This window comes from Trachurus japonicus, chromosome 7 (assembly GCF_045865225.1).
Source record: "Trachurus japonicus isolate A0001 chromosome 7, Traja_1.0".
Lineage (NCBI taxonomy): Eukaryota > Metazoa > Chordata > Actinopteri > Carangiformes > Carangidae > Trachurus > Trachurus japonicus.
In genome coordinates this window covers 34,225,622-34,241,560 of record NC_140913.1, presented here as the reverse complement: position 1 = coordinate 34,241,560, position 15,939 = coordinate 34,225,622, and the positions used below count along the sequence as shown (strand labels likewise).

General features: G+C 44.6%; 1 protein-coding gene across 3 annotated transcripts in view; it reads right to left on the bottom strand.

Annotated features, from left to right (window-relative positions):
* Window positions 1-15,939, bottom strand: part of agap2 (ArfGAP with GTPase domain, ankyrin repeat and PH domain 2) — a 53,052-nt gene that overhangs the window by 22,960 nt on the left and 14,153 nt on the right. For all 3 annotated transcript variants that reach the window (XM_085782953.1, XM_085782954.1, XM_085782952.1), the window contains exons 2-5: window positions 3,673-3,731; window positions 2,315-2,402; window positions 978-1,063; window positions 702-837 (exon numbers count right to left, since the gene is read on the bottom strand). In XM_085782953.1, coding sequence (XP_085639079.1) covers window positions 702-837; window positions 978-1,063; window positions 2,315-2,402; window positions 3,673-3,731 — 369 coding nt within the window. The remainder of the gene's footprint in view (window positions 1-701; window positions 838-977; window positions 1,064-2,314; window positions 2,403-3,672; window positions 3,732-15,939) is intronic.

Below are 15,939 nucleotides of genomic sequence, written 5' to 3'. Positions count from 1 at the left end.
TGTAAACAATGTGTAATGTAATTATATTTTGACTGTATTTGATTTTACACATTCAAAGTGTTGTGAAATTAATTAATGCATAATAATCGTGATAATCCTAACACCGTGATAATTTCTCTGACAATAATCGTACCAAGAAAATGTATAATCATGACATCCCTAATCACATCAACTTCTCCTTCTTTAGTTTTTTATATCTTAGATCTGTGGCTGTTTTCTCCTGATAAGATCAGATCAGTCTCTGATGTGTGTGAGTATGTTCTGTTGCCACACTGCAAAAACTCAAAATCTTTCCAAGAATATTTGTCTTATTTCTTGTCAAAATGTCTCATTTCTGGTCAAAACTAATCTCTTTCCACTTAAAATAAGATTCATCACCTAAAATCAACTTGTTTTTAGATCATTTTCACTCGTTTCAAACAAATTTTCCCTTGAAATAAGTAGAATAATCTTCCAGTGAAAGCAAGTTTTTTGTGCTTGTAATAGGAAAGAATAAGTTGCTTTACTATCAGATTTTTCTACTTATTTCAAGTGAAAATCTGCTTGAAAGAAGTAAAAAGTGTCTAAAAACAAGCTACTTTTTAATGCAATGAGTCTTATTTTAGGTAGAATGAGATTTGTTTTGACTAGAAATTACATTTTGATATTCTTGGTAAGATTTTGAGTTTTTGCAGTGTATGATGATGTGTGTGTTCGCTGACCTTGGGTGCCGACCACGATGACGGGGATGTCTGTGCGCGCGGCGCTGAGCTGGCTGTAGAGCTGGTACAGCTCCTGGAAACTGGCCTCGTTCTCCAGACTGAAGACCAGGATCACCGCATCCACCCAGCTGCAGAACTGAGGAGGAGGAGGAGGAGGAAGGAGACGTTAGCTCGCTGTGCACCGCTCTGATGGATGATGATGATGATGATGATGATGATGAAGGCTGCAGCTCAGTGGCTGCACACGAACACATTCACATGAAGAAGAAGAAGCACCTGTGCGTCAGGAGGTCCAGCTTCCTCCCGGATCAGTAACAGATGACTCTGTCCGTCCACCAGCACTTCCTTTTTATACCGGCCACCTGACGAGGACAGAGAGAGAGACAGAGACAGAGACAGAGACAGAGAGACATGAGGGTCAGTCATATTAAGTTTAAGTTTAAGTTTATTTATTTAAAGGGACAACGAGGAGTTTTGGAAAAGCGAAGTGTTTTCACACTACATTTATGAGCTTCTGCGCACCGTGAAATTCTTTGACCGGCGCAAGACAGACTCATGTTTTCATTCATCAAGAGTTAAAGTCAGAGGTTCGAAGACGATCACATACCGTCGTAGTTCCGACCATAAACGGCGGTTCAGCGGCGTTAATCTCATGACTCGCCACGAAACCGAAAGTAAGGAAACGCTGGTCGGCTTGACCAGCATTTCCACCACCACTAATAATAACAAAATAACGATCGAGACAAAACCATTTTATTGAAAATGGGCCCATTAACAAGTGTGGGTAGCGTAGATTCATCCACATTAATATGAGACTTTTAACCAAATAGAAACCCCTCGTTGTCCCTTTAAAATAGGGACAATATGGACATATACATGTAAATATGCAAGATTATAGCCAACGGCTAAATTATAAAATTAAACATCATCACACATCTCTGAACCATCTTAAAAGGACATTGTGTAGGAATTCCTCCCATCTAGCGTTGTGGTTGTATATCACAAGCAACTCAATCGTATTTTTCATGCTGCACTCACGTGAAATTGGGCAGACGGCAGACGGACGACAGCCGCTGCACGAAACGGCATAAACAAGCCTCTATGTAAACAAGTGGTCCGTCAGCACGAGGCAAAACAATACACGTGACAATATGTTGTCATGGCGATGTGGTATTGTTTTACCGTCTTTCTCTGGACTTCTGTGACTAAAATGACATCTGGTTTGTTAGCGACGGCCGTCTGCCCGACTGCAGGTGAATGCAGCATCAGTGTAACGCTCCATTCCTCCTCACTGCGTTACCACGGTGACTTTTCACAGACGCCACCTCCACCTGAGCCGACAGCTCCGGTGTCTCCGCTGAGTTTCCGAAGTGGTTTCCTACCGTCACACATGGCAGCCAGCACCGAGCTTACCCGCTCCATGGAGATATGAATGATATGAACGGCTAATTCAGAGCTGAAAGGAACACTTCAGTTTGTTGATGGGGGGGATTACTGGTTAATGAAAAACAGACTTTTCGTGACAGGAGAAGTTACACAATGTCCCTTTAAATGTTATAATCTATATAATTAAACCTGAGATGTGTTATTTAACGTCTGTCTGTGTCTCTTACCATCAGTCTTCTCCAGTGCAGCATAACTGCCTGTGATGTATTTGTTCACCAGCGCTGACTTTCCGCTTTTCAGACTTCCCAAAACGCCCTGAGAGAGAAGAAGAGGGAAGGAAACACAACACCGTGAAACTCACTCAGGGTCAACGACGACGACGTGTCTGCACCGAGCAGCAGAGAGCAGAAGCAGGACGACTCTCAGACCGAATTAAAAAGCTTTCAGCGCTGAAAACAGACTTCTGGTTCCTCCAACAGACACAGAGATACAGATACAGAAACGTGTTTGTTCCTGTGGCTGCTGCATTCAGTCTGTCAGCAGCACATTCACACATGTCTGCTGTTCTCTGTCGTCCATATAAGGACACAGAGCCAGAGGTGGAAGTAGCATCTGTGTAAAACAATAATAATACTCTGTCTGCATTTTAAAATTAAGTGCTGTCAAGAAATGTGTTTTAATACAGACAGATATGCAGTGGAAATAAAAGCACCTACTGTATGGCCGTAACGCAGCCTGCTAACATCTATGTTGCTCAGGTTAAAAATGTAATCTATTAATTTATTAAGTGATAATATTCTCCAAAAAAAGATGGTAAACTTTAACAGAAGTCAAAAACAGAACAGGTACAGAGCTCTCCATCGACCTTTAAAAGAGGAAACTAACAATTAATTTACAATTCAGCCTAATCTAATAGTGTTATAACCTGTTCTACTAGGTCAATACTTGGTCAATAATGAGGAGGTTTAACAGTATGGAGTCAGAGATAACAGGTTAAATGTGAGTTTCTTGGACTATAAACCTGTTAAAGGGATAGTTCAACATTTTGGCAAATTGACCCATTACCATAATCCCTATAGTCTTAGCAGTAGGTTCATTACCTTTAATTGTCGGTGCAAGCTATTTTTATTATCTCATAGCGTGGTGAATGTGCAGGTCACAACTTTGTCCACCAGAGCGTTGTGGAGTTGTTGGATTGTGTATTTGATGAGTTTGATGAGGGAAACCAAGAAATCCCATGAGCCTCCGTAGCGTAGCTCTGAGCAGCTCACGGCTCTGCTCCGCCGCTCTAAAAATAGCTTGCACCGACAATTAAAGGTAACGAACCTACTGCTATGACTATAGGGATTATGGCGATGGGCCAATTTGACAAAATGTTGAACTATCCCTTTAACACCAGTGTTTGGAGGTGTAAAGTCTAATCTGAGAACAGCATCTCTTGAGCTCTGTGCCCTCATCCATCAGACTAACAGCTGATTGATCTGGTGTGTGTATGCTTGTAGGTGTGTGTGTGTGTGTGTGTGTTTTTTTCTCTATTTTTAACATTTGTATTTATCCATTTGTGTCTGTTGTGTTGTGTCCTCACCAGTCTGAGCTCTGGGATGGATCTGCTCAGCGTCCACTCCTGGCTGTTGGCGATATTCACTGCAGGGACACAGAGAGAGACAGAGACAGAGACAAACGGTGAGACAGAGATTCATCCTGGTGGTGATCATGTCCAATAAAAAGGTGCAGCCATCATCGCTGCGGCCTGCAGGAGGAACCATACATCACATCACACCACAGCTGCTGTTGCTGCGTGACCGGACGCCATGATGATGAGCACACGGGTCGAGCTGGCAGGTCGTCCTAATGACTGTAACCTTTCAGTCACGACGGGGAAGCTGACGAGCTGCAGCCACACCGCCGCTCCATCCACTTTACACCCCACGCGCTGCAGATGATGAGCAGCTGTGATGATGTGGAGGAGCTTCGGCTCGGCTGCCACTCACACTCGTCGTCTCTGAGGGTCTGAACAGCAGCAACACTGAGCTGAGCTGCGTTTATACTCTCAACACTGACACACAAACTGTTCAACAACACAACATACACAAGCTGTTCCTCATCAAACTGACTGAGAGTCTTTTATTATCCTGTGGACTAGGTTTCCTTTTGAATGCTGCATCCAACAGGGCTACAACACATTCATTCAGTGTGTTAATGGCATCTATATCTTCAGTGGTAGGACACGCCTTTATTTTGAAATTCCCCCCGAAACATGTGAGCAATGAGTCAGCAAGTTTATATTTCATTTGCAAAAACATCTTTTTTTCCCCTCAAACTTTTTTACATCATCATACAAAACTGACACAAATTAGACCACAGACCACCACTGGATAAAATTTTGAAGCAAACACCAGAAATCCACAAATATTTGCTCTGAGAACGTTACTTTTTTAGTCAATGTACGTTAAAATTAGGGCCAATGACGTGAGTTTTTGGAGAAAAAATTTCTGGAAAGAAGTGGTACAATTCCTCCAAAAACTTTTAAACATTTCTAGAAAAAAAAGTGGCAAAAATTCAAAAAAAAAAAAATTCTTCCTACAGCTGCCAAAACGCAGGTAAATGTACACTTTTACCATAGTTAGGGGGAGAGTGGGTAAGGTAACAGCTGAGGGAGCTGCTCTCTGCCTGTTGCTGGGCGACTTTAACCAGCTCTACTTTTGATTGGTGCATTGAACATGCAGCGCCAACTGTGATTGGCTGTTGGACTTGCCAGTTGAAAACCCAACTGCCTCCAGGGATTTTCGCTATCATCAATGGCAGGAGGAAAAAAAAAAACCTGAGCAATGGTAACGTTACTCTCTGGCCTTTTGACGGAGGAAGTATGAAAACGGATGCGTGAAACAGGCGTGGATGTGACCGGAGAGGAAGCCGAGAGATTCAGAGGTAAGTAAATAAAGTGTCATGTCCTTTGACAAAACGTTAGCATTAGCATTAACGTTAGCATGCCTGGCAACACAAAACGGGCCTGGAACTTTAGCTCGCTCGCTAACGTTGCTAATCTTCACCTAATAACTTGGTTTGCAAAGTAAGGCAGTGTATGTTGCTCACCTGTTAAAGTGTTTCCTCCTCAGTATATTCGCGCTAAGTCTAGCCATGGTCAGCTAATGTAAATGGGCTTCAGGGCTCTATGGAAAAGTCAGTTCACCGTAAGTTTCCGAACGTCATCCATGGTCAAAACCGGAAGCCGGTTTTGCATTTCCGTTGGAATTGTACGTTTACGTTTCCATGGTTTTCAGTCGTTGTCATAGTTGCATGGATCTATTAACGCTGGCTTTTAACCTTTTAACACGGATGTCCATCTGTGTGATATCCATTGTTAAAAGCTGGTGTGATGATTCATGCGTTTTACAGATTTTCATTGAAAGAAAAAAAAAATCCATGCATCTACCATAGACTGTAAAGGCATCTACCACCGAAACCATGGAAACGCAAACATACGATTTTGACAAACAAACGATTTTGACGTTGGGAAAAAGGTGGATAGCAGCAGTTCCTGCTACAGCTTTGTGTTTGTGTATGTGTGTATGTTGTGTTTGTGTGTGAAGTAGATGCAGATTTATTTTTTTATTTTTTTATGACCGATAACCAAAGCTATTAAAACGATTGGCCAAGGTTTTTTTTGTATCGGTTAACAGTTAATGTTGCATAGTGTGACGGTTTCTTAGTGCGACTTTTTTTTTAGGATCAATTAATGCTGGGGTGCCAGTCAGGCGTCAAAGTCCTGACAATAAAGTCTGTGTCACTAACCCACACAAAGGATACACACTTTCAATAAATCACTTTCAAATATGTACCCTTCATTAAAAAAACACCTTTAAACACTGAACCCAGCACAAGCACAAGGACAAACAAGACACAACCAAGGTTTCTTTTGTTTTCTTTTGTACCAAAATATATTTCAATGTTCACAAGCAATAAACAGTTCTTTTAACGAGTCTCTTTCTCAGTTTCTTTTCAACAAAAAATCCGATCTTCAGAAAAACAGAAAATGTCAGAAAAAACCCAAAGCAGTCATCAAAAAGAGGGAAAAAACCAAAGCAAAAATAATCCAACAAAAATCAATCGGCAATTACTCACACGCACCAGAGGGGGGAGTCGGTAAAGCGCACCAGTCAGAGTCAGTCTGAGTCAGTCAGTCAACAGTCCATTCATGCCAGCTCCAGCGGGACCATACGGGAGATCGCCGATCGGTACAGGCTCGGAGGCGAACGCACGGGATTAACTACCGCTCGTCACTTTCACTTTTCCTGCTAGACCGCTTTAGCGGCTCGGATCGCGATCACTTTGCTCCGGTCTCACACTGCTTCGCTGCTGCTGCTGCTGCTGCTCCTGCTGCCGGCGCCGCCATGACAGTTCTGACGTCAGTCTTAAACAGGTGATCACGTGAACGGGGGCATGACCTGGCGGTCACGTGAGTGGGCACGTCAGCACGTCATGTTACAACTTCGGCCCGTCACATCCCCTCCCCCATGAGAGAAGCCTGAACAGGCGCTGCTAACACGGCCTAATCTCCGTCGTCGGCCTTCGGGAACCCATGGAATTCCTCATCGTCGGACTCCTCGGCAAAGAGCTCCATGACGCGACGGCGCTGCTGTTTGTCCAGCTCGTTCGCGGTAGGATAGCACGGCTTGAGTTGCGCCACATTAGCTACCCGGAGATCTTCACCTGAGTCCTCCAGGACGATCTCGTAATTGAGCGGCCCTGTCCTCCGGGTCACGCGGTAGGGTCCCTTCCAGCGCGGAGCAAGCTTGGCCGTGAACGACTTGTCAGCCTTGGAGTAGGGGTGAGTTTTCAACCAGACTCTGTCTTTCTCCTCAAAAAATTGCTCTCTTCGGTATCGATCATAATTGAGTTTCTGGCGGGTTTTAGCTTTCTGTATGCTCTGTGTGATATGTTTCTGGAGGTCATGTAGGTGTGCCATTTGTTGATAAGCTGGCTCATCAGGAGTGCAGGTCTGAGGCTTCAGCTCTGCGTCCAGCGGTCCGTTGAGCGTCCGGCCGACATTGAGCTCGGCTGGGGTCACTCCGATGGACTCATGGACTGCAGTGTTGAGGGCAAAACGAAACTCTGGCAAGTACTTGTCCCAGGTTTTATGTTTGTCCTCCACATATGAGGCAATCATGGCCTTCAGGTTCCTGTTTACTCGCTCTGTGAGGTTGGTCTGGGGGTGATATGGAGTGGTTTTTTTGTGTTTGAGGTTCCATCTTCTACAAGTTTCGCTGAAGACAGAAGAGATGAACTGTGATCCCTGATCCGACAGGACATAATCGGGTACACCCCACCGGGTGAGGATTTCTTTGTGGAGGACCTGGGAAACTGTCTCGGCAGTAGCTCGGCGGAGAGGGAATAGCTCGACCCAGCGTGAGTAATAATCAACAAACACGAGTAGATAGAGATTGCCGGACGAGCTGCGGGGAAAAGGCCCCATTAGGTCGACCCCCAGCATCTCCCATGATTGTGTGACCGTTGTTTGTTGCAGTTTTCCAGGGCGTCTCCGGTTCTCCGGTTTCTGAATTTGGCAGGTCTGACAACACTGGATGTAAGTTTTGACGTCCAAGCTCATTTTCGGCCAGTACGCCAAAGCCTGTAACCTCTTGTAAGTCTTGTATCTTCCCAGGTGTCCTGCTAGTGGGTGGTCGTGGAAGAGCCGGAGCAACTGTTCACGGAGAGGTAGTGGTATGTAGATCTGACACAGGGTCTTATGTGGCAGCTGCACAATACGATATACCTTGTCCTCTAGAATGGTGAATTTGGTATCGGGGGGGGTTGGCTGATCAGTAGCTTCCAGGATGGACTCGTAAAGTTTCTGTACTTCGGTGTCGTTTTTCTGAGCTTTCCAGATGTCTTCGTCTGAGATCTGGAAAAAAAAGTCGCACTAAGAAACCGTCACATAAAAAATGGCACCCCAGATGGGACCATACGGGAGATCGCCGATCGGTACAGGCTCGGAGGCGAACGCACGGGATTAACTACCGCTCGTCACTTTCACTTTTCCTGCTAGACCGCTTTAGCGGCTCGGATCGCGATCACTTTGCTCCGGTCTCACACTGCTTCGCTGCTGCTGCTGCTGCTGCTCCTGCTGCCGGCGCCGCCATGACAGTTCTGACGTCAGTCTTAAACAGGTGATCACGTGAACGGGGGCATGACCTGGCGGTCACGTGAGTGGGCACGTCAGCACGTCATGTTACAACTTCGGCCCGTCACAATAGCATAGCCCCCATTTTGTCCGTGACCAGGTAAAACTCGCTGGTCGTTCTATGGTTTCATCACCAGCAGGAGCGGGAAAATTCAAACTCTTGGCCTGACCTTCCCATTGATAATGACGATCAGACTAGTTATAAACTATGTCCTCAAATGTTTCCTGTATGTTATGTACGCCACTGTGTATGGCAGCTTCAGGAGGACAAAGTTCTCCATTCACAACGTCCTCTGTTTTATGATTTGTATAAAGGTTGAATTGTACAGTCGAATACATACATAGGCATTTATTTAATACACTAATCAAGTTATAGTGCTGGTTTGTAAAATGAACAATTTTAATGTGTTATTTTGACAACATGGGCTGTGGGTTCTCAAACTGTTTATCTGGATAATATATGATGGAGGAAACACTAAATGTTATGGAATTTAATTTGTCACAGCCAAGCCATGCTTTGGGTTAGGGACAAGCTAGTAATATCTCCCTAGTTGAATTAGCTGAGTTTATCTTAACTACTTTACTGTCAAGTGTGCAGCTACTTCATCTCCCTCTGTTTACTTTTTTCAGATAATGATGTGGATGGTGAAACCGTTGAGTGAGGCCTTGCAGACACCATGGTTGGCCATTTCAAGGGTCGTTGAAAAAGCAGCTCAAATTCAGTTAATTCATCAACAATCTCGAGGAGCCAGTCACATCAAGGTGCGTGTGTGCATGATGCTTTCAGAGCTTTCTGAGAGTTATGTCTATATGTGAATGAATGAATGAATGAATTTATTTATTTCGGTATATATCAAGCTTATATAACCGAAAGGGTGTAGGTTGAAGCCAAAGCTTATATACCCCTACCCCTTTTACCTTAAAAAATTAAAATAAAAAAATAAAAAATATATACGCATTAATACAATAGAATCAGAACACAGACATTTGAAATTAATCAGTACACTTAAATTTCTGATCACAACACAGTGTTTCCTCCAGGATTTTTTTAAAGAGTGGCGGCGAAGGTGGTCTGATTGACGGGGGGGACCGGATCGTCGACTAGTCGCTGATTATGGGGCCGTGTCCACCGGACGCGCTTTCAGCTCTGACAGCGCTCTCAGCGCTGCTTTCCCAGCGCTTAGCGCTCTCTCTCCCTCGTCAGAATGCCGCTGTTGCTAGGTTACAAAACGAGTCCTCTGACACTTCCGTGTTCCGGCCTTGTTTAATGTAAACACTACAACGAGTGTCAGAAATACACAATAGCATTAGCGGCAGCTTTTGACATGGACCCTGAGGTCGGCCTACCTTCAATACAAGTGTGGGTCATGATATAAACCGAGCCACGTCTCCGGTTGTGTTGCTGTCGGTAACGTAAGTCCCGCCCCTTCTTGATTCTGATTGGTCAGTGCGGGGAAAAGTGACATTGACGAGCGCGGCGCTGTTCTAAAAGTTGAACAGATTTCAACTCGAAGCGCTCTGAGCGCCGCGACAAAAAGAAGCAAGCGCCCAGGGCGTTTTACCGCCGAGGGCGCTGAGCGCTGTGAGCGCCCAACTCAATAGGGTTTGAATGTAAAATAGACGCCCAGAGCGCTGAAAACGCGTCTGGTGGACACAGCCCCTATGTCATTCATATTTTTCCCATCATAACTAAAATCCCAGGAGGAGGGAAATGCTTTGCAACAATCTGTATTCACTGACAGACAGCTCATGCACAGAAATTAGTACAGAACAGCAGCTTTATAAACAACAAGCTGTAAATCAGTTTGTTGTTTTCTAACACACTGCTATACAGGTGCAAAAGAAAATACTGTAGTTACTGTTCATTAAACAATTAGGGAGGAAAACGACACACAGGCCTCGTCAACATCACAGTCCTGCTCAGTCACAGTTTCACTCACAGTTTTTGTTTTTCCTGGTTGGTTGCTGCTGTTGTTGTTGTGCGCGACGTGTGCAGACGCAACTGACAAATATTTATAGACGGACAAGCAAACTTAATCATCATTTATTTTATTTTGAAAATTGACGGATTCTCTCGCCTTTTCTGTGCCCGACTTCCTGTCTGGTACGATCTCGTTCTATCCAGCTTGACTGCGCTTGTATTTTTTTCATTCAACGCACTCAGCTGTTGTTTCAAGCCGCTACTGTCACATGATCAGCGACTGGTCGACGTCAAGCTCAAAACGTCATTGTGGAGCGGTTGTTGTTGACTAGTTGACTAGTCTGTGCAACCCCTAGTGGAAACCCTGCTTTACATTGTTTAAACATAAAAAAAAAAAATTAAAAAAAATCATCATTCTGAAGGTGTGGCGGCTTTTATTTTGCCGTGGCGGTGCGCCACGATCAATTACATGTAGCGGAAACCCTGCAACAAAATAAAGAATTGTACACAGCGCATAACCCAAAATAGTACAAAATGTCTGTAAGGAAGCTTGTCAAAAGTTAGAAACTGCAAGAACCAGCCAGAGAAACATGTCCTAGGTCAGTGGTGCACATCTTGGTGAAAAAGAGAACACAACTTAATCCAACCTGACTCCTTTACTGTTGTTCAGGTGAATGTATGAGCCTCTGAGGTTGTGACTGGGACATTAAGTCAAGGACACAGTTAACATGGTTTTTATCTCTCTCTCTCTCAAAACTCTCATAAGGCATCAATCGTTCGTGGTGAGGACCCATCCTCCATTGAGGCTCACGTGAAGGTCCAGCATAGCCAGACACCAAGGACATACATAAACCTAATGGCTCCTAGTGTTTTTTTCTAATGGTATTTTACTGCATTTTTCAGCAGGGGCATCGTAGCAGAGAAGAACTAAACACTAAACCTCACAGCGTCCAACAGCATCACAGCGTTCAGACTTTGGTTGCCTGGTCGGTCTTAATCCTCAGACTGTGGAGCAGACAGCTTCTCTTCTCCTCCGTGCGTGAGTAATTAACACTAGCAACTAAAGTTTAATGTCGGTTTCATCATCAACATCTGGGAAGTGTTCACACAGTAAATTTGTTTTGTCTGATCAATACGCAAAAGCCAAAGACGTCAGGTTTTAATGATATGACTCAGAGAAAACCTCCAAATATTAAAGTGGAACTCGGCAGGATTTCCACCTTAACTCTGCACCATTTGTACCTTAATGAAACAGCTTCAGAGTTATAGTGCTGGTTAAATAAATTACTTGTAACTTGTGGAGGCTCTTTGCCCCATCATGAACATCTGGGAAGACAAACTTTAGTCCTCACTCACCAACACATTTTACATCTAGTAAGTACAAGTAACAGGGCTCCAGACTAACTTTTTTGACAAGGAGCACAGTGGCCCCTAACTTAAGATTTTAGGAGCGCAAACAGAAAATTTAGTGGCGCACACCGAAATCGACTTGCAAAGTAAATTTTCACTGTATTACTGATAAATACAGAATACAGAAACTATAATGTTTAGACACACACCTTGTGGTAAACTCATCCAAGAACAGACCCACATACCCCCCCCCCCCCACCCTGGGGGACAAGGTCCCTGTGTAGGACAGCCCCTGTAGTTTGGCCTCTTTGGCTGTTGACCCTTGAGCCACATGTGCACAGACTCCTTGGCATCAAACTCGTCGACCCCCCACCCCCCCCGCCGCACGGCCAAAAAAAAAAGAAAAAAAATCTATCGATCAACAATCAATCAATAATCATTTCCGTTTGGGAGCCTCTGTGCAGCGCTGTTCTGCAATGCGAGTCAACCTGCTTCGTTGCCTTGTGACGATTTGAGTACTGCTGCTGAGAGCGCGAGCATATTATGGGATGTTTACGGTTTGTAGCGAGCCGTTGGAAGAAAAAAAAATATCGCGGGTGATGTTCAGCACACACACACGTGCAGGTCACTGGTCTGTGTGTCTCCTGCTGTTTCACACGGAGCTCTGCTGTGGAAAGACGTCTCCTCCGCTCCGAGATGTAGAGAAGAGAAACACACGCTTCTTTTCACACATTAGCCAATCACAGTGGTCATTAAAAAAAAAAAAAAAATCGGGGCAAATTTACTGGTCGCACATGTGCGGGTAGATGAAAAATTTACTCGCATTGTATCAAATTTTAGTCGCAAAATGCGACCATTTAGTCGCAGTCTGGAGCCCTGATTAACATAGCTTTGAATCTAAAATCTAATTATTTTCTCCAATAATTGGTGAAATGTTAAAAAAAAAAAGTTTTTGTCTGATCAACAAGTAAAAATCAAGAACATCCAGTTTTAATGATATGACACAGGGAAAGTCTCCAAATACTCATATTAGAGAATAACAAGAGACTTGTGGTTTTTGCTTGAAATAAACTAAGTTTCAGGGCTCCAGACTAACTTTGTTTTACTAGGACACAGTGACCCCCCCCCAACTTAAAATTTCAGGAGCTGAAGCAGAACATTTAGGGGTGCACACTGTAAATGAACTTGCACAGCAAATATTCACATTTCCTTTTCATTTATGATTCTCACACACATTGACCTGACACATGTAATGACAGATAACAGATTCTTTGAGTCGCCTCTTCTACGTTTCACTAGTGTTAACCCCACCAACCCCCCAGCAAATTAACTGGTTGCACATGTGCAAATAGATTAAACATTAACTTGCACTGTCTCAGATTTTAGGAGTAAAAAGCCTCCATTGAGCGTTGGTAACAGACCTGACTGTAACGATGCTGTAGGCCTCAGATGAACTGAGGTCAACTCTCCATGTGAACTGTGGACATTGTTGTGTGTTTGCTGCAGACACACACCACATGATCATCTGCACATACAGCAGTCTGGAGGGTGTGTGTGTGTTGGGGTGGGGTGGGCACACAGCTGTGCCAACATCCCCACTGGGCTGAGGAGGAGGAAGCATGACCCCAAAGAGACGCTCACACCAGACAGACAGAAAGAGACAGACAGAGAGAGAGAGACAGAGACAGAGACAGAGACAGACAGACAGCAGTGTTTCCCCTACCGTTCTATTGGCGGGGCGGCCCGCCCCCCTTGAAAAACGGGACATCTAGGAGCCAATCGCGGTCAAAGCGATCCTGTTGGTCTGATCAAACTGCTGGAGCGCCCAAGCAACCAAACGGCGCTATTCGCACTCTGCCATCTGATTTTTAAATACCAGCGCTCACGCCGGGTACACACCGGGCGAGGAAGCGCCGCGAATAACCGAACCACATCAGATTCACCGCGGCGTGCACCTCTGCGGCCGGCTCGCGCCCTGCAGCAGTCGTTTTGGCGTCTGGTCTATTTTGTGCCCGAGCCGCGAGCGAGCGCATCAAGCCGGGCAGGAAGTCAAACAAATAAACACGAGAGAATCCGAGGGCTGTAGCCAGTTTAGTGAGTTAGCGAGGTATGTTGAGTCTAAAAAGCCAGGCTCTCCTGTACTGCAAAGGTGGCTCTCTTTTAACCCGGCTAGATCACCATAACTTATGGTCCCGACCAGGTTATGTTCAGAGTTTAATCATAAAACTGGCGATAAAAGCACCGCTGTTTCACTATTTAACTCATTTACAACTGGTATCAGCTTTACTTTGAAAGTCCAGTGGAGCTGGATCAGAACGGAGCGTTTGTACGGAGGGAGAGATCAGCTGATCTGCTGCTGTTGACTTTCTCTCTGAGCGTCTCCGCTGAGAGTTGTCTCCGCCTCCTCACCCGTTGAGCTGAGCGTCAGGAGCTCATTATATATTAGGCTATAGCCTATATCTTTTTTTTTATACAGTCAGTCACCACTGAAAGAAGTTGTCCACTCACAGCAGGACAGATGGATAATCGGTAAAGTTAATAATTTCACTTAATGTGGCCATGAATAAATCAATTTCGATGTTTTGCCTGTTATATTTCAGTGTTGCCCAAACGCAAATCTTGATTAAGTCTTTGTTGTCTTTGTACAGAAACAATATGAGATTTGCTTGTAGCCACAGCACATAAAAAAAACACTATTTTCATACGCACACACATACGCTCAATAAAACACACAATTTCGATCAGTGAAATATATGAAAACAATATAAAATACCATTTAAAATAACTTGTTGCTCTAGTTTACTTAATTTAAATGAATAAAGCTTCATATTTAAAAGTAGCGCAATGTTCATCTGTCAGAAATTAACAGCAGCCTCCTCTCTTGTCATATTTGCAGCAACACTGATTCAGGCTGCGATCGCGCTTCGCTCATACTCTCTCCATTAAAACAACCTGCTGCTCTTGGCTGAAATCAGTCCGTTGTGGATCCATTTCGTGCGGAAGAAGAATCATATGACGCCAAACGCCCCCTTTGATGTGAACGCGCACAGATCATAAGCCGGACTTAACAAACCAAGTTGATAACCAGCTTCGTAGTACCGTGTTAACTCTGGCCGGGACTTGAGGTTTTGTTCAGCTGCATCATGAACACAAAGCCTGGCCATGTTGAGCCTCCTTCGCAGTACAGGCCTCCGGTCAATTTTCAGACCCTTTTCAAAATAAAACACCGCGATTAACAAATACTAGAGGCCAATGTGTGTGTTTGTAGCCTATTTGTGTTTATTTAATCCAAACAGAGCGCGCGAGAGATGAACACACACACCATCATCGATTTTGGTGTCTCATCAGACTTCTGTCCATAACTGAGGGAGCGTGTTCCTCCTCCTCAACACCAGGTGGCGATATGCATCGTTTCAGCGGGTTAATACGGCCTCTTCTCCTGTTGACCTATTAGCCAGACGGCAGACCGGCATTTTCTAACAACAGTGAGATGGTTAATCGTAGCTACAGCTTTGTTCATCTTGTACGTAATGTGCGCGTTACTTATTGTGCAGATAAAGTGCACGCCATCCCTCGTGGTCATGGTGATTTCTAGAGACAAGACAAGAACGCTGTAACACTACAACCATAGCTTCTGCCACCGGCTTTCTGGGATGTTTTTGTTCTGGGGTCTTACGCGTTACAACGCAACTCACAGCATTTAGAGTCGTTTTCAGTGGATCAGAGTGGACGCAGATATTTCTAGAAATGATGACGTATAGTTTACGGCGAAACTTTTTCAAAACGAACAAGAAAACAGATTTGTTTTGGGTGAAGCTGCGTTTCCGTGGGGACGAGGCCTCAGACAGAGACAGAGCAGCTCACACTCGTCTTATAAAACAGGAAACTGTAATAAATCCTGCTCAGATTTTTAAAACTGTTTCAGAGATGAGTCATATTTTTTTTGGGGGGGGGTGGGGGAGGGGTTATGCTGCCTGACTGTTACATCATAGAGACGTGTGTGTGTGTGTGTGTGTGTGTGTGTTATATACGTATGAAACCTGCATGCACAGAACTGGGAGGGAAATAACAGAAATGTAGTCGCACAAGATGAAAACTCAGCAGATCAGAGGAGTTATCAGAGACACAACGTGAGCGTCTGTACGACACTCAGCGCCAGTGTTTGTTGAGATTATTTCAGATTGGACTGAAGTGGTGCTGACAGACATGATACACCCCCCCCCCCCCCCCCCCCTCCTCCCACGCTGCTATAAACGAACTCAGAGACGACATCATCATCATCATCATCATCAGACGGAGCAGGAAGAGGAATAAAAACCACCGTGGTGTCTGATGTCCTCGCGTGTCCTTCAAAGACACATGGTGATTAAACAGCCTGGTGCTGGATCTGTGGTGCGTTC